Here is a 26,100-nt window from a genome sequence, read left to right on the forward strand (position 1 = left end):
TTTACAGGCCATTTGCATGTGGCTTTTGGTGGCTCTGACTGCTGTGAGAGCTGCTGAATTTGTCCTAGCTTACAGCTGAATGGGCTAGGCATGGCAACAAATGTCAGTTCCAGTTTGTGATTGGGAGCTTGTACATATTTGTAGTTTGAAGTCTAATGATCTGACTAAATTTCACTTGGAGTAGGATTTCATGTCAAATCCATATTTGCTTTAGTGTTTGGGAGCTTTCTGCCTTTGTGGTCTGTGTTCATGGTATGTATTGAGCACTTGGCCTTGAAGCTTGGGACATTCTGAGCAGTGTCAGAATATGGAAGATCTGCCAGTCATAAAAATCTCTACTATTATATTTGATACACATGAAACTCTGCAGAGACTTGCTACTTACAAAGTGGCAAAATTATCTAGAAATATCTTCGTAGTGAGGTAACAGCTAACTTGAATTATTATCAAATACAGCCAAAGGAGTACTAGTGTAAAGAGTGTGTGCATTTTGACTAATGTGATTTTCCTTAACTACAAGCACAGTTATATGTCTGGAATATAACAAGCAGAGAGAACGTGCCAGGATTCTGTAAAAGTATTTTATCTTAGTGAATTGAGATGCTAATTTTTCAAGGCTAAGTACTATACCCTTTACACACCCAAGCAATCAGTCAGATGTGGAACAGAACCACTCTGAAATGTAACAGATGGCATATAGCTCAGTCCTACTGCAGCTTTTTTTAATGTAGCGGAGCACACTGCCAGTTGAGAAGGGTTGATACAAATACTTAAGAGTGTACCAGCTTGGAATCTGGCCTATTATTTTAATGAGAATGAAATAGCAGAGGATAACTTTTTCACTGTACACAACAGAAAAGGGATTTACTAGCATTTGTTCGAGTATGTGGTACTTCTGTGGTGTTCAAAAAGCTTCTAATAATACTACTTATGTTCTGTTACCAGCTCTTCCATGTTGCCTATATTCTTATCAAGTTTGCAAATTCTCCTCGTCCAGATCTCTGGATCTTAGAAAGATCAGTGGACTTTGGAAGAACTTACACTCCCTGGCAGTATTTTGCTCGTAAGTATTAAGTCTTGCATTGCTGCTCTTTTGTAGGCAAGTTTCTTTAATCATTTGCCCAGTAGCAGGAAAATCAAGCCATGTATTTTGCTGGATGTTTTACCTGTCATGGAGGCAGCGGATGTCAAAAACATTTACTTTAGTTATAGATGATAGATCAGTCACAAGAGCATAACTAAAATTGAGCACAATATTTTAAAACTGACAAACATTGACGTATTGAGTTACAGTCTGTTGGGATTTTTTGTTTTGCATTGCTTATCTTGCCTTTTAGTATATCAGTTCTGCAGTGTCCTTCATCCCACTAGACTAAAGAATTCCTTGCAAAAAACCAAAGGCATATGGTTTAGTGGGCATTGTGGTGATGGTTGGACTAGATTTTGGTGGTCTTTTCCAACCTTTATGATTCTGTGATACACAAGCATGGAATCTTGGAGTAGAGAAACTTTTCTGTGATTATATTAGAAAGATTGTGCAATGTCTTGTCAAGCACCACTGCATGGCTTACTACAAAAAATGTTTTATCATAGAATAATAGAATGGCTTGGGTTGGAAGGAACCTTTAAGATCACCTAGCTCCAACACCTCTGCTATAGGCAGGGACACCTCCCTCTAGACGAGGTTGCTCAAAACCCCATCCAGCCTGGCCTTGAGTGTTTCCAGGGAGGGGGCATCCACAATCTCTCTGGGCAACCTGTTCCAGTGTCTCATCACCGTCACAGTTTATATTTAGGAATTTTCATTTTGATGCACTAAGTGAAGAAATCAGACTTTGTTTCTCTTTAATTAGGGGAAGAAATTCTCTGTGCTTTCAGGTAAAATTTCTTTGTCAATTCAAATTAGAACAATAGTGTATATTTTCATATATAAAAATAACTCTGATTTGACCAGACTCCAAAGCAGATTGTTTGGAACGCTTTGGAAAGGAAGCAAATGTTCCTGTGAGGAGGGATAGCGATGTCATTTGCACCACAGAGTATTCTCGCATTGTGCCTCTTGAAAATGGAGAGGTAAGTGCTTTTAGAAAAATGATACGTAATGGTGGAAGTGAACAGTTTTAGAAGTTTGCAGTTAAAATAAAAACCTAGAACATAAAGTAATTTATTGCTTATTACTGCTTGAAACTAAATTAATAAATCCATAACCATGACTTTAAGTAGATAGTGAAATTTTTGGAGGATGAGCTGACTTTTTCTAACTTACACCAGTGGGCAGGGCCACCTGTATGGATTCCTTATTATGGTTTAGGTTACCTCTCTTAAGGAATATGCATTTGAAGATAATGACTGCATTTTCTGCGTGGTCATTAACTTATTGCATTTGAATTCCTCATGGGACCAAATGCTATAGGCCATTCAAGAATAAGTAACTATTTAAGAAAAAAAAAAAAGTAAAATACTACATTTTTTTAAAAATAATATACTACATGTGCTTGCAAAAGTGTTGCTTTGAGTTTAGTCGCTGTTCCTTGCTAAGCAAAAATGTGGCTTGTGTGACTTCATTTGAAGCTAACCTCCTGGCTGTACTGTTCACTCTTGCTGATGTTCTTGTTTTATGTCTTATGCAGTTAGAATACACATCTAAACCACTCCAGAATTGTCCAGAGTTTTGTGCATATGAATCTGGAGTTGTAGTTTAAAGTACAAATTGCCTACTAATATAATTGTAAAATTTTTACAGGAACAATTTATGTAGAAGAACATTGCTGGTGCCATCTCTAATGCATGCTTCAGATTATTGCAGATGTTGGAAACTAGAAATCTGTTGCCTGGCTGTTTATAAATAAAGTCTCTTACTTTGAAGTCTACATGCACAGTGGATTGCTAATTTAATATAGATTTGTGGTTGCTAGGCTGCTGGCACCAATTTATTCAAAAATAAAGAAGTCCTGGAGTACCTGTTTGGAAAGTCAGATAAACCTGCTTTCATGTGAAAGGATTTTCTGAAGTAACACCATGTACTTTCCTTAGAAGACCGTTAATGTGCTCTTAGGCATTGGACCTGGTAACAATAATATTTTCCAGGAATGTTTGTGCCTTAACCCAAAAATAAATCTGCTTTGGGAAAGAGCCAAAATCTGGCGTTTTCACTCAGGCAAAACTTCCACTGACACTATCAACTGTTAATATAACTATCTGTAGCTGTTGCTTTTTATTTTTCCTGTCAAATTGTGTTCTTTCTGCATATCCACAATTGTGGGTACGCCATTAAGGCAGTGTGATATGAGCACTGAGAATTCAGGAGAGTTCAAGACACATTTTTTTTTTTCCTTGGGGCATTTTATGTCTTGATTTCAGTGTGAAATGTGCAGTTGCAAATATGCTCAGAAACAATAGTAAACCTTTTGATTCTATTATTGCCCAAAACTTGGCTCTGTGCCCAGTACTGATACTTACAGCTGATAAGTTTTAATAAAAATATACTTACTTTTCTTGTTAGATTGTAATCTCTTTGGTAAATGGCCGCCCAGGAGCAAAGAACTTCACTTATTCCCCTAGTCTTCGAGAATTCACAAAAGCAACAAACATCCGCCTTCATTTTCTCAGAACTAACACACTTCTTGGCCACTTGATATCAAAAGCTCAACGGGACCCTACTGTAACCCGCAGAGTAAGTACTGTTTTCACAGAGGTGTATTCAATATTTATGTTTTTAAAGATTGCAACATTGAAAAAATAAAAATTTGCAGTGACCCATCTGAAAATCCCTTTATTTTCTTCAGGTCTATTTGAGGGTAAGAAGGTGGCTGAGATAGCACAGGGTTAGAGAGGGGAAGTAATCATTTTTAATGGACTATCTTTTTCTCGTTTCAAATATTAAAAGATATTGGGTGTATCACTGGAACTGTTAGGAGCCTATCCAGAAATCTTCTGAACTGTCTTTCACAGAGCTGAGGAGCTAGATCTCATCAGCTTCATTTTACATTGCTTTCCCTTTTTTATTCAAAGAGATTTTCAGGAAATAGTACCTGAGTTTCTGAAGGAGCAGGAATCAAAGAGCCTACTCAAAAGCTGACATTTGTACACAAATTATTTGAGATGCATAGGAGTTTTCAGTGGATTTGGGGCTATCCCTTAGAGCTAAACAGCCAAAGTCCTGCTCCCATGTAAGGAAACCCCTTAAGGGAACAATGCATAGAAATTCATACTAGAGAGATTGTAAACTTCATATTGTTATTTTTAACCTCTTTATTTAAAATGAAGACTCGGTAACAATTGGAGGAAACCCTGGGGTGAGGCACTGCACATGTGTGTGGGTTTCTGCATCAAAAGTAACTAAAATGTTCCAGTTTCTTGATAGCATTCACATTAAGTACCTTTATTGCCTTAAGTAAATTATAAGTTGTTGCTTACAGGCAAATATAAATGCAGTATTTACCTCGCAAGCAGCATAGACTTAATGTAAAGTACTTTTGATGTTATGGCTATGGCATGTAGGACAAATTAATAAAACATTGAGTGTTATATTGAATTGCTAGAAGAGAGCATAAATTCTCATTGTGGAGACCTTCAAAGTCTAGGAAAGAGTTAATATTACTAAGAAAAATCCGAGTGTTCAACTTACTAGAGAAACAGATGAAAACCAGACAAGTTCTTTTATCCTGTCCAAGTAACTGTCTGACTTCCATTAATGGTTTAAATTCATGGCACATTGAATTTTATAAGGTATGTTTTATGTCTATACTGTGACCTATTAATTGTTTTGGCCTGTTACTAATATGATTTATTACTAAGCAGTAACAGGACAACTACTGTTAGTAGTACAGTATAGCTCTGCTAAGCTGCACGTAACTGTAGACCTGGTTGTGAAAAATTTACTATAGAAAAAAAAAAACCCGGACAGTCAAATATGATTACAAGAGTCATGGTAGTTATTTCTAGCTGTGCTGAAGGCACTGGAAGCACAGATTTTATTTACAGTCTGAAAATGGTAGGCACAGTTAGAAATTAACTTGTATATTTGAATAGAGATTGTTCAGAAAAATAATGCAGATCTTATTTTCCATCTTCTCTTCTTCACCTGCCTAGAACAAAGTAACTTTACAGAAATTAGACAGGGAGTTGAAAAAGCTCTCAGCCTTGAAGAAGCTACTTTCTGTGCCAGCCAACTCCACCTGTAGTGCAGTGTATACAGCCTCTTACATGAGCTATATTGTGAATGGGAGAGCACAGGAGACAAAACTGCAAAATGTTTTGACCCTTTTTATCACTAGTGGCATTAAAATTGTCCCTTTAATTTTTTTTCTGGAGGTACACAGAGATCAAAAATTATAACCAGCTCTCTGTTCTGCTTGGTACACTAAGTAAAAAACTTCTGAGCTACAAAAAATATGTACAGTAGTTACTACTGATATTATGTGCTAATGAGGTTTTCAGTGAGCTGAACTTATTAAATTTTTATCTTCTGTTGCCTGGATGCCTGAAAGGCATTAGGATGAGTTACAGAGCGGTTTGATTTCAGGTCACAATTTCAAATCTAACTTGAGTCACCAGTAACTTTTGTCAAGGAAGTGATGTTGAACTGTTTCTAGTGCTTAGTGACCATGTATGACTGAATGGGCAAAACAGTGCTGCTCTCATGGCTAACCAGACCAAGATCTCACAAACTGATGCTGATTATGTATTTTACTTCTCCATCCTCAAGCTGGCTTTTAGCAAGCTTTGGGCTCAGGTACTGATGGTTGCGTAGCTGCTGGAGAATGGAAGGCTACAGCACTATGCATTTGTTGTGAGCTGCACAAACCTGCAACTGTATTCTGTTGCTATCAGGCACCCTGTGGGCATTGACTTTGATTTGCTCGAACTCACACTGAGTCATAACATCAATACAGATTATTGACTGCTTGGCTTTGCCCCTTTGTAAAATCATGCCTTTAAAATTATGCTAGGCAAGATTTAACAATGTACCAAGAAATAACTGATACTGATATTCATACAATAATACAAGAATACAACTCTGCTTGTTCCACAGTATTACTACAGTATAAAGGACATCAGTATTGGTGGTCGATGTGTTTGCCATGGCCATGCTGAAGTATGTAATGTGAAAAGTGCTGAAAACCAATACCAGTAAGTAAAGTGAGCATGATGTTAATTTCATGTCAGCAAATGTTTTCAAGTGGCCTTTTTTTTACTACCAAATGTACATTTTCATTATATTTAAAAAATGAGAATCTGCTACTAATTGATGTGAAAACGCGTCAAGAACTATTCTATATGAAATATCACAGAATCATCGAATGGCCTGGGTTGAAAAGGACCACAATGACCATCTAGTTTCAACCCCCCTGCTCTGTGCAGGGTCACCAACCACCAGATCAAGCTGCCCAGAGCCATATCCAGCCTGGCCTTGAATGCCTCCAGGGATGGGGCATCCACAACCTCCTTGGGCAACCTGTTCCAGTGTGTCACCACCCTCTGTGTGAAAAACTTCCTCCTAATATCTGACCTAAAACTCCCCTGTCTCAGTTTCAAACCATTCCCCCTTGTCCTATCGCTGTCTACCCTCATAAACAGTCGTTCTCCCTCCTGTTTTTATGCTCACTTAAAATATTGGAAGGCCACAATGAGGTCTCCCTGGAGACTTCTCCAAGCTAAACAAGCTCCAGCCCTCTGATCATCTTAGTGGCCCTTCTCTGGACCTGCTCCAAGAGCTGTGTCTTTCTTGTGCTGGGGGCCGCAGGCTGAGTAGAGGATAATAAGTATTAGATTTTATTTTTATCTGAAATAAGATTTAATAATTCATTAGAAACCTTTAATTCTTTTTGGAAAACGTGGCTTGATATCATCTCCCAACAGGAGAAATTAGAAGGCCAACTTATGAACAAAGTGAACGCACTGGAGATATGGAACAGTGTGGAGCTCAGTCAAGATCCAATGCTTTTGACAATTACTTGGAAAAATAGAAACTGCATGAATTATACTCTTCTCTTAGAACCATAGAATTGTCTGAGTTGGAAGAGATCTTTAAAGATCATCTAGCCCACATCCCCTACAGTGAACAGGGACATCTACAGATAGATCAGATTGCTCAGAGCTTTTGTCTTGTTCATGGTGAAATGACACTTCCTTTGAGTGAACGGACTATATGAATACTTATAAAAGTAATGCATTTCTTTCAATATTGTACTCTTAATTTATTAATGAGAACGGCCATAAAGTTAGTAAAAATGTCTGCATTTTTCTGCTTGAATCTTTTGTTGGAGCAGAACTTGGGACTGATGACTATTTGTCCTTTGGATATCTGGCTCTAAATAATGTTTGTTTAGAATAACAGTTGCAAAAGCTATATCTGGGATATTTTACAATTCTCTTTACAGTCTTTTAATTGTTTAAGAAGTGTTTGTATTGTTGCATACATGAGCAATTAGCAAACAAAATGTTATTTCAGTCATTTGGCAGCAGGAGTATACTTATGTTAAAGAATGGGTATGTTATCTTACTATACCTTCATTTATAAATGTACTTTTCTGTGAGTGAGCCTGAATTAAAAGGGATAACAACTAATAATTCAGTTATCTGTAATCTATAGGAAAGTTCCCTTTCCCTGTGAATTTTATGATTTACATATTGATTTCACAAGGAGCTAGATTAGGGCTTTGTGGTTCACCTGCTCTATGAAAATGGCTGTGAATAATCAGGCTTTCCAAAACACATTTTAAGAGCCTAGTTTAAAATAGCTGTTGCTTTTATCCATGGTGGCATTTAAATAAACTATCAATATAATGTAATAATTTAAATTGCTTTCTACTGAAGAATAACTGGGCAAATGAGTACTTTCTTTTCAGATGCCTATGCTGGGGAAAAGTGCAGAAAGTGTGAAATCTACCAGAAAAGAATGATCATACACTAAAACTATATTGCCCCTTGGTTATTAGGCTACGCAGATAATGGGGAAAAGCCTTTCCAGTCTCAGGGGTCTATTTTTTACTCCTAGGACTCAGTTGCTATGCATGATAATAAGACCTAGCTCATAATAAGAGCCTGCACTCATGAAGCCTATTCAGCTAAATCAAAATAAATATGGTGTATGTTTTCTTGATGAACAGTATGAGCTACTTTAAGTGTAACAAGATGGACTTCTTATTGTGATTTAATAAAGACAGTAATTGTAAGCAAAGCATAACTGAAAAATGATGAAGGCATGCATAGAAAAGGGATAGGTGTTTTGATTTACTGTAGGTCAACATGCCTGAGCCTTGGAATGAAACTAAAATAGGATACATCCTAAGCTATTGATTTAGCTTGATTTAATATTTTAGCGTAAGGTTTTTTAATCCAGTCTATTGAATCCAGTGATACATGTTCTCTATAACTCGTTTATGCTAACAAGTCCATAATCATATCATTAAAGTAACCAGTCATGAATAATTACAGACAAGTTCTACTATGTTCTAGTATTACTATTTGAATTCCCTGCACATAAACTTATGTCCTTTTCACAATATGTGTAAATCTTGGACTGCAAAAAGATTAAGGAAAAAAAAAAAAGATTAAGAAAAAATAAAATCCAACTTCAGTATAATAAGTGACTTTTATTCTGTAGGTTTCATTGTGAATGTCGGCATAACACTTGTGGGGAAACCTGTGACCACTGCTGCCCTGGATATAATCAGAAACAGTGGCAACCTGCGACAGCTGGGAACACAAATATATGTGAACGTGAGTAGTCAAAAATAAGTTAGTTCAAAAGAGACTTTGAGTGGGTAGGAATTAGCCACGGTGAGTACCTAGCACACAGTAGGTTTTGATACCCTTTTTTTTCTGAGAATTTCTGAGAAAATTCTTTCCACACAGCAATAAGGATGCAGTGAAAATTATTTGTTTTTTCTCTTCTCATTAAACAATGAATATCATCACACATGTGAGAATATTGCAAAAGTAAAGTGGAAACGATCCTGTATGTTAAATCAACATCTTCACCTAGTCGTCACTGTGCTGACAAACCACGGGCATTCCCTAGCAGAGCAGAGATTATATGCATCTTGTACAGTTTTGAAACTTGTCTCCCTGTTGCCAAAAGTCTTTGTATTCAGAAGAGAGAGAGACTGCATAAATACTTAGTTCTATTAAACTTGCAAACAGGTAATTCTAACTTGATGTGTCAAGGGAGAATTCTTGCTGTGACTTCTATTTTTTGCTACTGTCAACGGAGGGGACTCGGTAGGTTTACCTGTATGGCATGTATTTTTGTTTTTGGAGGAATAAGAAGTACTTAGTGAAGTATAGCAAGATGCAGTCAGTCCCCTTTATGAAACAATGAAGTATTTAGTAAAAGTTTGCAGCTGGGAATTGTAAGAAATAATGAGACAGTCTTTGCTGTCTTTTGTTGGGAAGAGGATCTGAGTTATTCATTGGTCTTGTCATTATAGCTACTATATCTTTAATATTATGAAGGCATGCAGTTCAAAAGTTTCCCTCATAAAACCGTTTTCTAGAAGGAAATCTGTCCTTTGGGAATTGAGCACGCTCACTGTTTCAGGAACCAGTGCAAAATGTCATCTCTCCAAAGACTCCTAAATTTACAATGTAATAACCATGAAATGCATCTGAAAATCCTCTCAGTAGTGGAGTCCTGCCTTGGCAGTGTTACACATTACCCATAAATCAGTGCAGTACTTCTTGTCTTGGGCTCATAAACAGTCTACTCTGAGCTTCCTGTCATTTTAACACTGACAGGGGTCTGGGTTGTGCTCCCTTCTCAAGCCAGCAGTTCCCCCTTGCTGACCTGATACAGGTGGTCACAAAGATGTTCCTGCTGAGGAGTCGCCTCCACACGTGTCTTTCTTTCTGTGCTCTTTTTAAAGAGTTTGAAGTGCTTTAGATCCACAGACTGAACAGTCAAGCTGGAGAAGCCCCTTGACCTTTTTTCCGTCTTCCATGTGTTTAATCCTTTTGTTAAAGAAAATGTAAAATTGTGAGAGTGACCACATGGACCGTCTTTTCCTTGAGGGGTATGCAGTGTCAGACATGAGTGTCGTGCATCTTTTTGACTGGAAAACAGTGTCTGTGGTACAGTGCTAGCCATCTCTGTGCATGTCCTGCTCTGAGCAAATGTCTTGGTAGCCTCTGGTTTCCCTGATGTCTGGCTTAAGTTAAATAACTTGTCTGCCTTTCCTAAGATCATTATAGCTTGTGGGTACAAACCGTTAACAGGGGAGGCTTATCTGAAAGCCAAACAGATGTACCTCTATAATTACTTTGAGGAATAAAGAGACTGCCTGTTGAATCAAAATTGCAGTACTTACAGTGTTGAGGGGAGGGAGAAAAAAAAGATTGTTAAAATGTTTGATCAGAGATAGGCATGTTGGGACTCAATTTTTGGACAATATTTGAAACCTCATCTGAATTCCCCTCTTTGAAAGAAAAATACTTTCTGCCAGGAAGAGATAGACAAAGAGCATAAATAATGTCATGTCCTTGAAAGAATGAGTTTATAAACAAGTTCACCTGCAAGATTCAGAGCCAAAACAGCTTAGCTTCTAACTGCCTCTGAAAAAAATATGCTTGTTAGAATGGATTGCTTCCAGCACTTCCAGGTGATTTGCTGAGAATGTTGGCCAGGTGCAGGCTTCTTTTGGAAGCTGGTAGTGAAGGAATTAAAACAGCTTCATTAAGTTTCCGGCAGCCTGAGATTCCTTTGGAGGAGCTGAAAGAGGTTGGTGGGAACTCGAAGAAATAGGGCCAGTCTCTGTAAGTTTTCTAGAACAGTGTGGGCCACCAAATGGCTCAAAGTTGTAAGAAACTGCTTTGTGAAGTAGAAGGGGTTTATGTTCACCTGCCAGAGAAAATGTTACTTTGACCAAATTATTTCTCATCAGTGTTAACAGGCATACTTGTGAGCTGTGTGTAGCTCACAGAGGATTTGGCTAGAAAGAGCTTTTGTTTACAGTGTAGAGAAAGGGAAATGTTCATTTCTGTGCACAGATCCTCATTTTGTCTGGCAGTTGGGCTGAGAGTGAAAAAAAATCCTATCTTCATTCCTTTCAATTCCTTCCAGCCATCTCCTTTTTTTTTTTTTTTTTTTTTTTTTTTTCCCCCTCCCGTGTGATCGCTTCATTCATTTGCTGACTTAATATCTTGAACCAACATCTTATTTGTCAAAACCCAGCCAGGGAACCTAGGCTTGACCTATCTGGTTCCTGGCAGCAAACCATGAGGGAATCTGATGATTTTCCTCAGCTCTGTTTTCGACAATTTCTATGAAAAGGCTTCCTTGTCCAAAGCTATTAAGACACAAAGGCCTAGAGGAGATGCAGAGAATGATTCAGTTCCCCAGCTTTGTCTGCATGATCGCACAACGCTTGGAAAATTGGTTTTCCAAGAGTCATGCTCCCAGTTGTACTAGGTAATTTGAATAGTACTTGGTAGGATTACATTATGAGGAAATTCTTCCCTCATCATGAAATAGGGCCAGAGTTCTCACCTTTTTTTTTTTTGTTGTTTGTTTGTTTTGTTTTGAAGCATTTCCAGGAATCCATTTTTTTCCAGATTGTCTTATCCCCTAGTCCAGGCAAAGGGAAGGTTTTTCCAAGTGTCAAGTCCATTGCTTTATGAAGTCAGAAGTTGAGGAACTCCTGGGAAGGTTCTCTTGGAGTGCTTAACATTTGTAATTAAAGCTTACCTAGCATCCACATGCTTCTGGAAGCCTTTTTTTTCCTGGGTTCTTTAAAAAAATTTCCTGTTGTTTCTGCAAGAAAAAAAAGGAAATAAGATAAGTTTGTGTTAAAACCATAGTCCCGCTTTTGATTTGTTCTGCTGGTTTACTGTTATGGTACATTCTATTGTGTTCCAGTTCTGGAATGTTTCAGTGAAGACAGAGCTTTCCGTGAATGAAAGCATCAAAATTAAGAGATTAATTCCGACTAATATCTCCCATGATGACCAAATTATGAGTTACATATAGCATATCTATTCTAAATTAGATACGTTCTCTTTACTCAAGCTTGCAAGATCTATTCAAAATGTAGAGCTATTTTTCATCTTAACTCTCTTCTGCAATGAACCTGTCATGAACATTGGGCTGGCCCTGGAATTTGTATTGTTTGGCCTTTTGGCCAAAGTTAAAACAGTAAGAGATTTTCTAGCTTTAGGTCTCCACCTTGATGTAAGGAGACTGGTAAAGCCAGCTGATGCATATATAACACCACAAGCTACCAGTGGAAGCATGTCAGATGTTTTCAGTAGGTGATCTTCCTGGGCCAGGGCATCTGCAAGTGACATTGAGGTGCCTGGAAGCAAAGTCTCTCAGATATGTCTCTTTCAGTCTCTTCAGTCTCTTCTGAGCACTACAATATAAATAACTGTTAGAAGGAATAAAAAATGTAACAGAACAATTATTCAGAGATGGACTGTGGAATGCATATATCCTCTGTGTGTTCAACTGTTACCTTTACTTGGCTTAATAAAAAGAAAAATACAGGAGATGAACTAAGCATGTAGTACCCAAAGTTTATCACAGCTGAGACTGTAAGCAACCATAAGCTAGGGAAAATTCATTTTCTCAGTCATCTAATTCTTTCCTTTTTAACATAGCAATTTATTATTATTACTCTTGTTACTGTTCTTTATCCCATGCTTTTTCAGATGGTACATCTTTTTGAATCCAAAATTCTCAGGCAGTAGAATGAATTTATATTTAAAACTTCTCCATTAAGAGAACAGCAGCTGGATAAATATATATAGCTAAATTTGTTGATATCTCTTTATTTATGGCTATGTGAGTTCCTTTTGTGTATATCTTCTTATTTAAATATGTATAACTTATCTATAATTGTTTATTTGAAATAAATACATAGTGAATTGAGTGAATGCAGCTTCAACCCAGATGTATTTTTGGAAATGGAAAAATAGAATAAGCATCTGAAAATGTTTTGCATATCTTTTCAAAACTGCTGAGACCATACTTCTGGAGATTTCTAGTTCTGTTTTTATGCATAAATATATAGTTTTGAGATGGTACAACTATTTTTTTCTCTAATATACCTAGCAGCATGTCTTCCTTGTGTCTAGATGATCTTCCTGTGTTTCTAGCATGAAAATCCAGTTGGTGATAGGTAAATATGTGCTCTAGAGAGTCCTACAAAACATATGAGTGTTTGTATATATAAATAATCTAGTTGTTTTTGTCACCTCTACTGTATTGGTGGTGAATGGAATTAAATCTGTCTGGTGACCAGTCATGAGGACATTGCCCAGGAAGTCAATACTGGGGCCTGTCCTGTTCAGTATCTTTGTTGATGATCTGATTAAGGGCATTGAGTGCACCTTTATTAAACGTGTGGATGACACTAACATGGGAGGAAGTGTCGATCTGTTTGGAGGCAGGAAGGCCCTACAGAAGGATCTGGACAGACTGGGTAGCTGGGCTGAGCCCAATGGGATGAAGTTCAACAAGACCAAGTGCTGGGTCCTGCACTTTGGTCACAACAACCCCAGGCAACACTACAGGCTTGGGGCAGAGTGGCTGGAAGACTGCAGAAGAAATGAACCTGGAGTTGTTGGTCAACATTCAACTGAACACAAGCCAGCAGTGTGCCCAGGTGAACAAGAAGGCTAATGGCATTCTGGCTTGTATCAGAAATAATATTGCCAGCAGCAGCAGTGAAGTTATCATCACTCTGTACTCAGCACTAGTGAAGCCATTCCTTGAGTACTATGTTCAGTTTTGGGTCCTTCACTATGAGAAAGACATTGATGCCCTGGAGTGTGTTCAGAGAAGGGCAACAAAACTGTGAGGGGTCTGGAGCACAAGTCTGATGGGGAGTGGCTGAGGGAGCTGGGATTGTTCAGTCTGGAGGAGAGGAGGCTCAGGAGAGACCTTATCGATCTCAACAGTGGCCTGAAAGAAGGTTGTGGTGAGGTGGGGTGGGCCTCTACTTGCACGTAACTAGCAATAGGACTAAAGGGGATGACCTCAAGTTGTTCCAGGGGAGGTTCAGATTGGATGTTAAGAAAAAATTCTTCTCTGAAGGAGTGTTTTGGTGCTGGAATGGGCTGCCCAGGGAGGTGGTGGAGTCACCATCACTGGAGGTGTTCAAGAAATATTTGAATGTTGTAGTGAGGGACATAGTTTAGTGGGAAATATTGGTGGTAGGTGGATGGTTGGACTGGATGATCTTGGGGGTCTTTTCCAATCGTGGTGATTCTATGTTTCTATGAATTCTAGCATGATAATGAAAGCTGACTTGGAGTATTACTTTTCCAGCCTGCAATTGTCACGGACATGCCACTGACTGCTACTATGATGCTGACGTTGATCAGCGTCGAGAAAGCCTAAATATTCATGGGCGTTATGAAGGTGGAGGAGTCTGCATTAACTGCCAGGTAAAAAGACTTTGGTTGTTTAAGTAAATGATTTTTGAGGAAGGTGTACTATAGTGTTGTTGTGCCTGCACTGATAGTTATGAGGCTGACCAGTTTAGATAGCTCCATTTCTCTACTGTTATTACTTGTACTCAGAGTAGGGAAATAGGTGTCTGAAAATAATTTGCATCATACAACATTCCTTGTCAATGTATAATGATACATAACTTACGTTTATGCACAGTTCTATGTGATTCAAATAAGGCCACACAATAAAACGATTAAATTAACTACAAAAAATTCCCTTTCCTGTTATTATGAAGTCTGCCATTTTTCTGCTTAATAAAGGGAAATAATTTTCTAAATAAAGTACCAACACAGTCCAGCTGGTTCTTTACTGAAGCAAAATGCAGAGAACTCTCCTTCATCATCAAGATTAAAGGAGGACATAGGTGATACCAGGAAGGAAGGTTTTTGGTATTGAAAAAACGTGGAATTGTAGGAGGGACCTCTGGAAGTTATTTGGATTAGAGCTCCACTCAAACCAAGGATAGATGCAAGTAATATCAGTTTGCATAAAGAAATGTCCAGTTCAGTTCTGAAAACTTCCAAGGATGGAGATTGCATAGTCTCTGGGTAATTTATTATAGCACTTAAGTACTCTTATGCTAAAGAGGTCTTTGTTGCTGTTCAGTGGGAATTTCTCCAATTGCGTCTTGTGGCAGTTGGCTTTTGTCTTGCAATGCATGGCTCTGTCTTCTCTGTAACCTCCTCCCAGAAATAGAAAACTGCCACTAGGCACTGTACTGTCCTTAAATGTATACTCTCCAAGCTAGTCTAGGCCCTTTTCTCAGTTTCTCCTTACATGTCACGTGCTTCTACCCTTAGAGGCTTGGCTGGTTTGGACCAACAAATGTCAATTTGGAGTCAGAGACTTCACACTATATGTCGTTAATGAGTAATACATTCTTGTAAAAAAAAAAAATAAATAAATAAAAATAAAATCCTTCTCATCCTAAGTGACTTTTATAGTACTGTGACTACTATCAGAAAAGATCATACAAAACTCTAAATAACTTGATCTAATCTTGGAGTTATCTGTGCTTTGTGTGAGGTTGGATCACCTGACCTGCTGAGGTTTCTTCCAATATAAATTTGTAATTGTCTGTGATTTCCAGGTTAAATATAGCTAGAGAGATTTAAAAATCTGTCTTCCTTTTGTTGTTGAGTCTTCTGAAGTATTATGATAAGGGAAAAATATCATTAAGCCTATTCTCCTATGAAACCTACATTTAATGATTTATATTACCATGCTGTGCATTTGAAAATATGGCTGTATTTAAAAAGCAAAAAAAAAAAAGTTGATGTCTAGTAAAATTTAAAGGATGTTTTCCATTTTATTACCACAGTATAATCAAATGTTATCCAAAAAGCAATCAGAAGAGAATAGAATTATTTTTTTACTAGCATGAGCAGAAGAAATGTTATTTTTCTCCCAGTTGACATTTCTGTGCACAACTTTGTGCTGTCTGGTAGGTTTATCTTGTTGGTCTTTCCTGCATGTCTCAGGATCTTAAAATTCAGTCTCATGGTCACTGCATAATGCTGTCCTCAGTTTTCACATGTTCTCCCAGTTCTTCCTTGTTTGTGGGAGTCCTCTTGAACAGAGTTATCTCCTCCTTCAGGTTCATAAGCCCCTGCATCCCAAAACTGTCTTTCATAAAGTAAAATTAACTTCTGAATTTCTTACTCTCTGCTGCATTGGGGTGGTTAAAATTATCTTTGAGTACCAAGGCCTGTGATTGCAAGATTTTCTCTAGCTGCATAAAAAATACTTCATCCACCTTCTTGTTCAGGCAGCCTGTAACACACCTACTGCAGTATCAGTGGTGTTAGTGTGTTTTCTGATCCTTATTGACAAGCTGTGCCCAGGTTCGTCACCAGACCCAGAAAGTGGCATTCACCACCTGCAGCTCTGTCCAGGATGAGGCCTCTAATGTGCCATGGGTGTTAGGAATCTCTGAAGAACATGCACTGCGATGTGTTGACTCCACTGCTGCACAACCTTCATGTAGTTCTGCAGTCTTAAGCAGCGTTACTGGGTCTTGCCAGGCTATGTGCTGCAACAGCTGATGTGTCTCCATCTACTGTGAGATGTGAGGATCACCTTCCCTAATCTAGTGTTAGCCTTTCTCAGCAGTAGCTGTGGAGGTGCTAGAGGAAGCACCTGGCAGAACTAGGACTATTGAGCAATTTGAGAACACCAACCTCAATAGCAATGTACTGAGTACCCTGCTCATCAACTGCCCTGCCAGCTGAACCATTAAGTCTCTGCAGCCATCTGTTGCAACATGCCCTGAGGAGGAACTAAACAGCACGAGGGGGCTAAGGGCAGATGTCTGCTGCTTTGCTTGCTCCAAAGCAAAATTTACTCCCTTCTCTCATCCCCTGCTCATGAGACTGACTCCACCAGTGTTTTGACTCCTAACTACTCAATTTATGAACGCCATCACTGGTGCGTGCTCCTGTCACCTTCACCACGAGGGAGAGCTTTACTGCAGGAGTTGCAATATACTCAGGACTTTCTTCACCTGAGATGTATTTTTACTGTATTTCAAAATACGTATGATGTTTTTTTCTGTATTTCTAAAACACATTTGCAGAGATGCATATTTTTGTAATGCAATGGAATAAGTATTTTGTCTCTTTCACGTAGACTGCTTAGGTTTTGGATTATATTGAGATTGCTAATATTGGATAGTGTATTCATAAGAAATAAAAGCGTGAGGAAAACTCCATGCAGTTGTCTGTATGATGTACATGTTGCAAAAAAAAAAAACCAAACAAAACAAAACAAAGCAGTATAAAATAAATATAGTGATAGTGTAAAAAGGAGGAATTTTATTACTAAATTGAAATTATTTTCTGTTAAGTAGCTCATTTTCATAATTTAAAGTTAAAATTTGGCTACTTCATGTGAGAATACTGCAATACAGAAAGCTGTACAGATTAAGTAGTTAAAGAACATCAAATGACAAATGCTGTATTTATTGTGTAAATGCTTCTTTTTTGTCCTTTTCCTGAGATGATCCTCCTTACTTGTGTATAGGAAGAGTGTTAAGGATGTTATTGTTTCTTAGTTCTCCTTCCAAGTTCCCCTTTTTAGTTCATATTCTCCTCCTGTTTTATTTTGCACAGCATAATACAGCTGGTGTTAACTGTGAGAAATGTGCAAAAGGTTACTATCGTCCTTATGGTGTTCCAGCAAGAGCTCCTGATGGCTGTATATGTAAGGTCTTTTGTATTCAGTATCTTCTCATTGTGGTGGTGATGTTTTGGTTTTGTGTGTTTTTTTTTTTTTTTTTTAATATAACAAGTGCAGGGGATGCATATTTTTGGGAGGGGAAATAAAGTGTTCGAAAGATGTTTGAAAAGAACTGCACGTGACATTGTGTTGCTTTAGACCCCCTCAATGATGTTCTTCTCAACATGTGTGGCTTCAGGCCAGCAGCAGGACAATAGCAGGAAGTAAGCCATAAAAGGCTGCTGAGGAGGTAGGATCAACTACATGCGTCACAGCTGACATGACCTCTGAGAAGCCACTCTTATCCCATAACCTCGTGACTTTGCTTCTCTTAGCTCTCTTATTTACATATCTGTTGGCTCTTAGTCACTTATAAAATAAAATTTACAAATCAAAAGGTTCTAATGATTGTCGCTCCTACTTTATCTAGTGCTGAATCATCTATAATCAATAGTGCAATGGGATAATTGCTAATATAACATTTAAAAAAGATGAGCCCAGTATGGATAAGAGCAAAGAGCCGAATTACAAACAGGCTGATGGAGCTCTGTATTAAGTAGGAGGAAGCTATGGTTTGTTGTGTTTGATATGGATGGGAGGTCAAACAGTGATGAAACTTCTACTGTAATGCTGCATGTGATGCGTAATGGAAGATGGATGGGGCATGATGCTTAGCCTAGACTTTGGAGAGAGATGAGCAGAACCACAGAAAAAATAGATGCTGTGCAGAATAATAATGTAATAAAGTGCAGCTTTCTGGATTTAAAAAGTTAAACGCTAAGAGAATAATATCGATCTCACCTCTAAGGGGTGTTGTAAAGATTAACTGGTGATATAGAGTACTTGGGGAAATATGAAACAGCACGCAGGTGTTAATTCTTGAAATGAGGAGATACTTGCAACTGTAAATAACATTATAATGCTATGTTGCCATGCTGCAAAAGATAAATTAATTCATTTCCAAAAAGTGCTAAATTTCTTATCCTTGCTTAGCTTGCCCTTGTGATCTGGAGCGTGCAGAGGGCTGTGAGGAAGGATCAGGCCGCTGTTTCTGCAAGTGGAATTTCAAGGGAGAAAACTGTGAACACTGTGCTGATGGATTCTATAGTTTTCCATTTTGTATCCGTAAGTATGAAAATAAAAACGTCTCTTCTCTTGCACTGTAAATGTGCTTTAAAGGACTGTTTTCATCACGCTTGATTTATTTCATCTGTTTGATTCATCTGGCATTTCAGATTTTCATGTTCACATTTTCTAAGAAATCAGTAGTCATAACACTGAAGAGAGTCTGGTTTACTTACGAAGTAATGGTTCCCTGAAAATCAAATAGGTTGTATTGCATTCTCAGAATTCGTGCAAGACATCTCTCTGTCCCTAAATTCCAGTCCTAAAGCCCTCGGACCAGTTGTTCAAATGTGTCTCAGGGTCATTGTGTATAACTCACTTGAACTAGAAAGTAGACTATTACTAGGTAGAGAAAAGGGAGAAAATGGTTTTGTGTTCTCTAGGCCTCAAAGGATTTGGAACTTGCAACTGTAATAAACCAAGTCTGTGGGCTTTCAGAAGATTCTAGAAATAATTTAAAATAGTTGTAAATTACCACCTGCATAATGCTGGAAAGTCCCTCCTGGCAGAGCATGAAGCTTTCAGCGGTGCTTTCATACTTCTGCTGGACTGCAGATAAGTGCAGATAATATGGTTGAAGGGAAGGTTACAGATTTGTTTAAGATTTAAGTGATTCAGGGAAAGATGTTTGTAAAGCCAAAGAAAATAAACACATGAGAAAAAATAATGTCTCACAAATGCTGAGTGCCTCCATTTATTGAAAATGGTAACAGAACGAAATCAAATGTCATTAATTAATTGAAAATTAGATTTTTACGTTAACACAGATTAAAACTATGCATTGACAATTGAGAAAATTAAATGTTTTCCCCTTAGGAAGATGATATAACATCGGAATTGTGTTTACTGCAAAAAAGCTTATGACTCTGTGATCTGATTCTAAAAATGCAACAGTGGGAGTATTTTGTCTCAGATTCTGGGGCTTTGGGTTCTGAGTCATAATGGCAAATAGTAGGAGATGAACTTTCAACTGGAAATAAAAACTTTGAAATAAATACTTAGATCCCTAGATACTCTCATAATGCTGTCAAGAACAAGAAAGCTTTCTGTACGAAAACAGAGAGAGCAGGAAAGCAATGTAATAGCATTTCCAAAGGATATTTGGCCTTTTGTGTGTTTCTTTGTGGACAGACTTTTACCTGATTTGGAGAACAAAAGTTAAAAGTTTCTTAGTCCTTTCCTAATTGAAAGAGAACAAAACAGTAATTGATTGCTTGAGTCATGTAATCATGCTCTTTGTCTCAACAGGACAGAACTTTATATTTTGTCATGATTTTTACTGAAATAAGTGCATCTCTTTAAACTGTACTTTATTGTTTCTTTTGTTTTAAAGATATTCCTGTTTATCCTTTTACTTCTCCAAATCCAAGAGATGCTATAGCTGGTGACATAATAGGCAAGTTCTTTTTGTGTTTTGTTTATCTTCCCAATTTAATCATTTTTCATGATTTCAGTAGTGCTTGTTCTTTCAGGAAGATTTATTCAGTGTTGCTGTTTATCTTTTGAAGAGCCTTTTTTCTAACCAGAAGTTCATTACATAGTCTTACTCATATTAAACACTTTAGTGGGTTAGTTCCAAAAATTTATGGATCAGAAACAAGTTTGGCGACCCTCCGGCAAACATCTGCAGAAGATCCTGACCATCTTTTTAAATGCTCATGAACAGATCCATCAAGGCTTTCTGACATGTACCACTTGTCAGCTGCTTTGCAGTGTAAATCTCTTAGGGCTAACTGGCCTTTGTTTCTGGGCTATCTTCTTACACCTGGCAAATTGTACATTGCCTTTGGCAGTAAAGAACTTGCATTTCTGAGGGATAAGTATTTCTTATTTAGCCCACCCCGAAGCTGTCTGAAATACATGCAACGGTTGCCTTGGTGGGTTCTTTAGCATATGTCATCATACTGCAGTACTGAGGCATCACAGCCTGTGCCAGATCAAATAACTACTAGTGATATACTTCAGGATTAATAACTTAAACAAACAAACAACAACAAAAAATACTAGAATGCTTTGTAATATCCTGAAAGCAACGTAATTCCACTTAATTTTCTACTAGCTTTTGCAAAAAGAAAAACCCTTCCCTCCCCCCCCCCCCAAAAAAAAAAAAAAAACCAACAAAGCAGGGATGGGTAGAGAGTGCACATCCATTTACAAGTTCTAAATCCCTTGAAAATGTCTGCTGTTAGTATTACAGCTCACAAAGCTTTAGTTTTGGGTGGATAATTATCATCCCTGGGTAGCATCAAAAATGTATCATGTAGACTTAAGGTATGCTCTGTTGCACATTCTCTTACATACGTTTAAAATGAAGAAGAAAAAAAAAATTGCAATGATAAAATGAGGAAAAGTAAGCAGGAGAAAACAAGTCTTAAAGCTATTTACATTTTCAACAGTAGCATCTCAGTCTGAAGGCATAGGAAAAGTGGGTGTCTCTAAATGGAAATTTTTGTATCTGAAGAATTAGTGCTTTCAGACTAATCTTGTGATTATGATTTACTTTTCTGATAACACTTGTGTGTAAGGATCATACAAATAGTTTTCTTAGTTCAGTAGTAATAATTACTAAGTACTGATATAATTTTCTCTGTAAAAATACGAGGAGTTGCATATTTTCATGTGCTAACTTCTGTTCCTTTCTGTCTTTTTGATCCTGTTGTAACTAGAAGGTGGCTGCAAAGCAGGATACTTTGGCCCCCAGTGTCTGCGTAAGTTCTGTTGTCTCTTTTATGCTTGGAGCCGGATGTCCAGTGTAAATGCCAACATTTGGTTTCCAAGTGAAATACTCTAAGATTCATAACACTGCAGATGTTTTCTTTATAATGTTCTCTCCAGCGTGCAGGTGCCACGGCGCAGGAGTGCTGGATGGTGACTGTGATGGAAATACTGGGCAGTGCAGATGTCGAACTGGATTTCAGGGATTTTCCTGTGATACCTGTGCAGCTGGCTATTTTCATTACCCTTTCTGCCAGGGTAAGCCAAAACATTCCCTTTCAGGAGGTATATCCAAAAATACAGATCCCTATTTTGTACTGAGAAATAAATTCTTTTGACAAGGAGATGTGTATATAACAAACTCTCTCAAAACTCGTGGAAGTCAAAAAAGAAGAAAAATTTGATGAGGAGTGATTCCTAACTAAAAATGCCTCAATTGATTGCTGACTATTTTATGATGCAGATATCAGATTCCAGTTAATTTATGCCTGATGATATCTAGAATACCAGTTGAAGCATTTCTGTTACTTATCTTTTATTTTTTTATTTAATTTTAGTTTGTAACCTTACTTTGATGAGAAAGGGCAGCTTGATATATCAGTACCAGAAAACTGTCTCTTTTTAGAGTACTTTAATTATCTCTACTGCCTTCTTATGCATCTTACTAACCCTTCCCTCCTGAGACTGTAAATCCCAAACCATGAATTGTTTAATTTTAGCCTAGAAAAGGGGAAACTGCTTTCAGCGGTTGAAACACCACTTAGGATTGATGAGTCTGTCCATGAGTGAGGACAGACTGTGTGCTCCTGCACTGACATCAAACTCCATAGTTAATTTGAGCCGGATTCTTTCTTTAATAGATTTTCATTAATGTCTACCTCAATACTGATTCCTACTGATGAGCAATCAATATAAGCTAATAAGAAACAAAATAAATCTGACAGCCTGAAAAGATTCTGACCATCAGAGAATGGTTTTTTCTTTCTTTCCTTCCTCCCTTTCCTTCCTCCCCTTCCTTCCTCCCTTTCCTTCCTCCCTTTCCTTCCTCCCTTTCCTTCCTCCCTTTCCTTCCTCCCTTTCCTTCCTCCCTTTCCTTCCTCCCTTTCCTTCCTCCTTTTCCTCCTTTCTTTTTTGTTTCTGAAAGATGAAAGAAGAGAGCTCTCTAGAGACTGAAAATCTCTAGATCTCATCTGAAAATTCTGTTCTTGGTTGCAGTGTGTGAATGTAACTCAGTGGGTACCCAGCCTGAAGTCTGTGATTTTCTTGGAAAGTGTCTTTGTCGCTCAGGGGTAGTTGGACATCAGTGTGACAGCTGTCAGCCTGGCCACCACACTTTCCCTGTCTGTGAAGGTAAGTTTGCAGACTGCATGTATGGAATCCAACAGACCCCTGAATAGGCTAACTGCAATGCTTTTAATGTACTGTTTTGGTAGGGGTTGAAGTCGTATTCGCAGCAGTAATAAGTGAGCAAGACACTCCTCTTCTTTGCAGTGAAATCTTCATGCATTTTCATTCTCTGAGCACTAATTCCAGGCATTGTTTCCGTACTAGGAAATTATGCAGGCTTTTTTATGCAGGCTTTTCTCGTAATCAGACTGATTTAGCTTCAGTTAGCACAGCTGTCTTAATAATAACTAAAAGATATGAAAACTGTTTTAATAATGGAGGCCTAAAGCAACAGAAAATATTTGATTGCTGGCAAGGAACTGGCATGGTATAAAAAAAAAAAAATGCAGCAGAACTGTGGAGAACTAATCTACTTTTGCAGAGGATCTGTTTAGTTCCTCACACAATGTGTCTTTTGTAAATTTGAAAGTGACATTTTGCCCTTCACAGTGATTTCTTACTCGTTTTAGCATCATATAGCAGGCCTTGGACATAAAAATGTGAAGCATGAATGATCTCAGTTTGGTTTTACCAGTGTATATGATGTCAAGGCCTAGCCTACTGTTTACATGAAAGGAAAATTGATCAATACTGAAGGAGTATGTTGTTGAAAAGCATACTTCTGTGTGTTCATGAGGGTACCATCAAGTCCTATCTGCCTCTATGTTCTGTCTGCCTTTGCAGTGAATGAGAGAGACCCTTAATCCTTGGTAATCCTTGATAATCCCTGCCCCCAACAGTAGAAGGGGAGTGGAAATTGATGATCTTTAAGGTCCCTTCCATCTCAAACTGTTCAATGATCAGTGAATTTTACTCTGAAAAAGAATGTAAGATATTGCTGAGTTTTGATGCATAATTTCCTGTACTGGATTTATATAGAACATCATGACTCACCGCCTTCTTCCTTATTATTTCAGACTATGGTAATCTTCTTTTTGGACTTTGTGTACTTGTTTATATCCAGTAAATAGCTGGATTCTTTAAGCATTCTCAAAGATGTATTGCATTGTGTTACCAAACACAATGGTTGGAATAAAATAATACCACATGACTGTATCTTTATGGTCTGGAGTAGATGAGCTTTTAAAAATGAAAAACATAAAATCAAGTTTTGTGTTGGTGCACCATGCTTAGTGGCTTTAAAATATTGTAATTTTTCCCCTTGAGCTGAATTAAGTAGAAATCTTAAAGCAAATCAGATCTGTATTGAATATGTTCAATTTTTTTAACAACAAAAGCAGAGAAGAGACATGAAAGTTTAAGAAAGCATGCAAAAATAAATAGTAGAAGGCAGGCAAAATAGTTGAAAACACAACCAGTGGGATTACTCTAAACTGCTGCAGTTCACAGCTTGTTCTATTAAAATAAGCTGCTGTTAGTCAAATTTAAATTAATGCAGCATGCTGTAGTCTGTGGTCGAAGATGAGCAGCCCAGCCTGATATTCCTACTTGGAGCTATCATATTCTGAAGGGAGGTAGTTCTGATAGCTTCTTGGCTGCTGCAACTAAAACTGGCCTCTCTGAACTTGCTTTGTTGGAATCTATAGTATTCAAACCTATTCAATAGGAGCAAAAATCAAAGTAATCCTTTTAAACTAATTGATGCAGTTGAAATAAGGAGAAAACATTATAAAGTGTTCAGCTGAGAGTAGACAGCTGTGGTGGTGGTGATTTTGGAAGTTTCATTGTTTATATTTTTCTTATGCTAACTTCCTAGCAAATCCTGTGTCTTTCCATTATACTTCGAAGTAAACACAGCAAAGCCTAATATCCTTGGCTGCAGTAAAAGGAGGAACTGAAAGGGGAAACTGGGAATATGAACATGGAACAGAAAGATAGTATTTGAGCAGCGTTTGTTTTATATTTCTGTCAGACAGTCGTTTCTGTTAGTTGTATAATACATGTGATTAACTGCAGACCTTAGCAACTGGGATTCCCAGATGGGCTCCCATTCGTGTACCTATAAAATGTGCACTGGTGTAAATGCTAGTATCATTTCCATAAAATAACAGGTCATCTATGAGAGAACTATTAGCCTTAAACTGATAAATCCAAGGGAAGCACCCATCCAGCTAATTAAGTCTTACAGCGTGCCCTGCTGTATCGTACTAGTAAGGTTATTCTCAGGCATCAGACCTAGTTTAGCCTTGTAGATGCTTTTTGTCAGATTATTTTTTTAAAAATGTTGAGTACTTCTGTCATGAGCCTTTTCTTTCAATTTTAAGATACATTTTTGTTCCTTTCACAGATGTTTTGTAGGGAGTAAGAACAGATCTAAAAACTGTATACCATAGAGTTTCAAGAAGAACATGATTATCAGTGTTTGAGGAGGCAATTATATTATAAACACTTATTTCAATATATTTATTTATATTTGGTGGTAAAACTGTTTTGTCTGGATTCTCCATGATTATTTGACATTTAAAGGTGACTTTTTTGGCAAACTCTATTTTTAAATAACTACTTACTTAGAGATGCATCCCTCAGGTTATTTAGTTATTCTTTTCTTCCTCTGTGCAGAATGCAACTGTGACTCTACCGGCTCACTGGACAATACATGTGATCCTAGAGGACAGTGTCTGTGTCATAGTAACTATGCTGGATTTAGATGTGACCAGTGTGCTCCAGGTTATTACAGCTATCCCAGCTGCTTGCGTGAGTAACAGCCTTTCCTCTTTCTGCTGAGGGGTTGCTGTCTCATTACCATACAAAAGGAAATTATTTTTTTCTCGAATATATTCAATATAAAACAACCTATGTAAGCATGATAGTTTCCTCCTTTTCAAAGCTGACAACAGGAACACTGAAGATCTAGCCAGTTTCCAGGCAGGCACACACTCTGGTAGCCCTCGCTGGTGCATCATTGCTGTTCCTGTTATCTGTACTAGTTGGATTAATTTAAGCACAGAAGTATTTGGCCTTGGTGCATTTGTATCTCTCTTTTAAAACATGAAATCTAAAGCTTAGGCTAGGCAGATGGGTGTTCTGACTCATTAAATTTCAAGAGTATAAGCTTAATTGCAACTGGTTTGGTCTTCTAATATTTGATACATTGTCTTATAAACTTTAAATTGCATTAGTATATGCTCTTGACAAGTGATAAAACTTTGCCATAAATACTAATCTAGAAGGGCTTGACCCTGCGAATCTTCCACAATATCAATATTTTTTTTCTGCCTAAATGGATTCATTGATGAGGCCCA

General features: G+C 37.7%; 1 protein-coding gene across 3 annotated transcripts in view; it reads left to right on the forward strand.

Annotated features, from left to right (window-relative positions):
- The window catches only part of LAMA3 (laminin subunit alpha 3), a 114,033-nt gene that overhangs the window by 14,081 nt on the left and 73,852 nt on the right, over nucleotides 1-26,100 (forward strand). For 2 of the 3 annotated variants that reach the window (XM_085220893.1, XM_085220894.1), the window contains exons 3-15: nucleotides 946-1,063; nucleotides 1,955-2,073; nucleotides 3,503-3,673; nucleotides 6,035-6,132; nucleotides 8,609-8,724; nucleotides 14,270-14,388; nucleotides 17,566-17,656; nucleotides 18,665-18,796; nucleotides 20,130-20,192; nucleotides 21,463-21,504; nucleotides 21,632-21,769; nucleotides 22,727-22,861; nucleotides 25,418-25,552. In XM_085220893.1, coding sequence (XP_085077019.1) covers nucleotides 946-1,063; nucleotides 1,955-2,073; nucleotides 3,503-3,673; nucleotides 6,035-6,132; nucleotides 8,609-8,724; nucleotides 14,270-14,388; nucleotides 17,566-17,656; nucleotides 18,665-18,796; nucleotides 20,130-20,192; nucleotides 21,463-21,504; nucleotides 21,632-21,769; nucleotides 22,727-22,861; nucleotides 25,418-25,552 — 1,477 coding nt within the window. Of the gene's footprint in view, nucleotides 1-945; nucleotides 1,064-1,954; nucleotides 2,074-3,502; nucleotides 3,674-6,034; nucleotides 6,133-8,608; nucleotides 8,725-13,228; nucleotides 13,605-14,269; nucleotides 14,389-17,565; nucleotides 17,657-18,664; nucleotides 18,797-20,129; nucleotides 20,193-21,462; nucleotides 21,505-21,631; nucleotides 21,770-22,726; nucleotides 22,862-25,417; nucleotides 25,553-26,100 lie in introns of those variants that run through there. The other variant, XM_085220895.1, reaches the window with a different exon arrangement.

This window comes from Meleagris gallopavo, chromosome 3 (genome assembly GCF_905368555.1).
Source record: "Meleagris gallopavo chromosome 3, MGAL_WU_HG_1.1, whole genome shotgun sequence".
Classification (NCBI taxonomy): domain Eukaryota; kingdom Metazoa; phylum Chordata; class Aves; order Galliformes; family Phasianidae; genus Meleagris; species Meleagris gallopavo.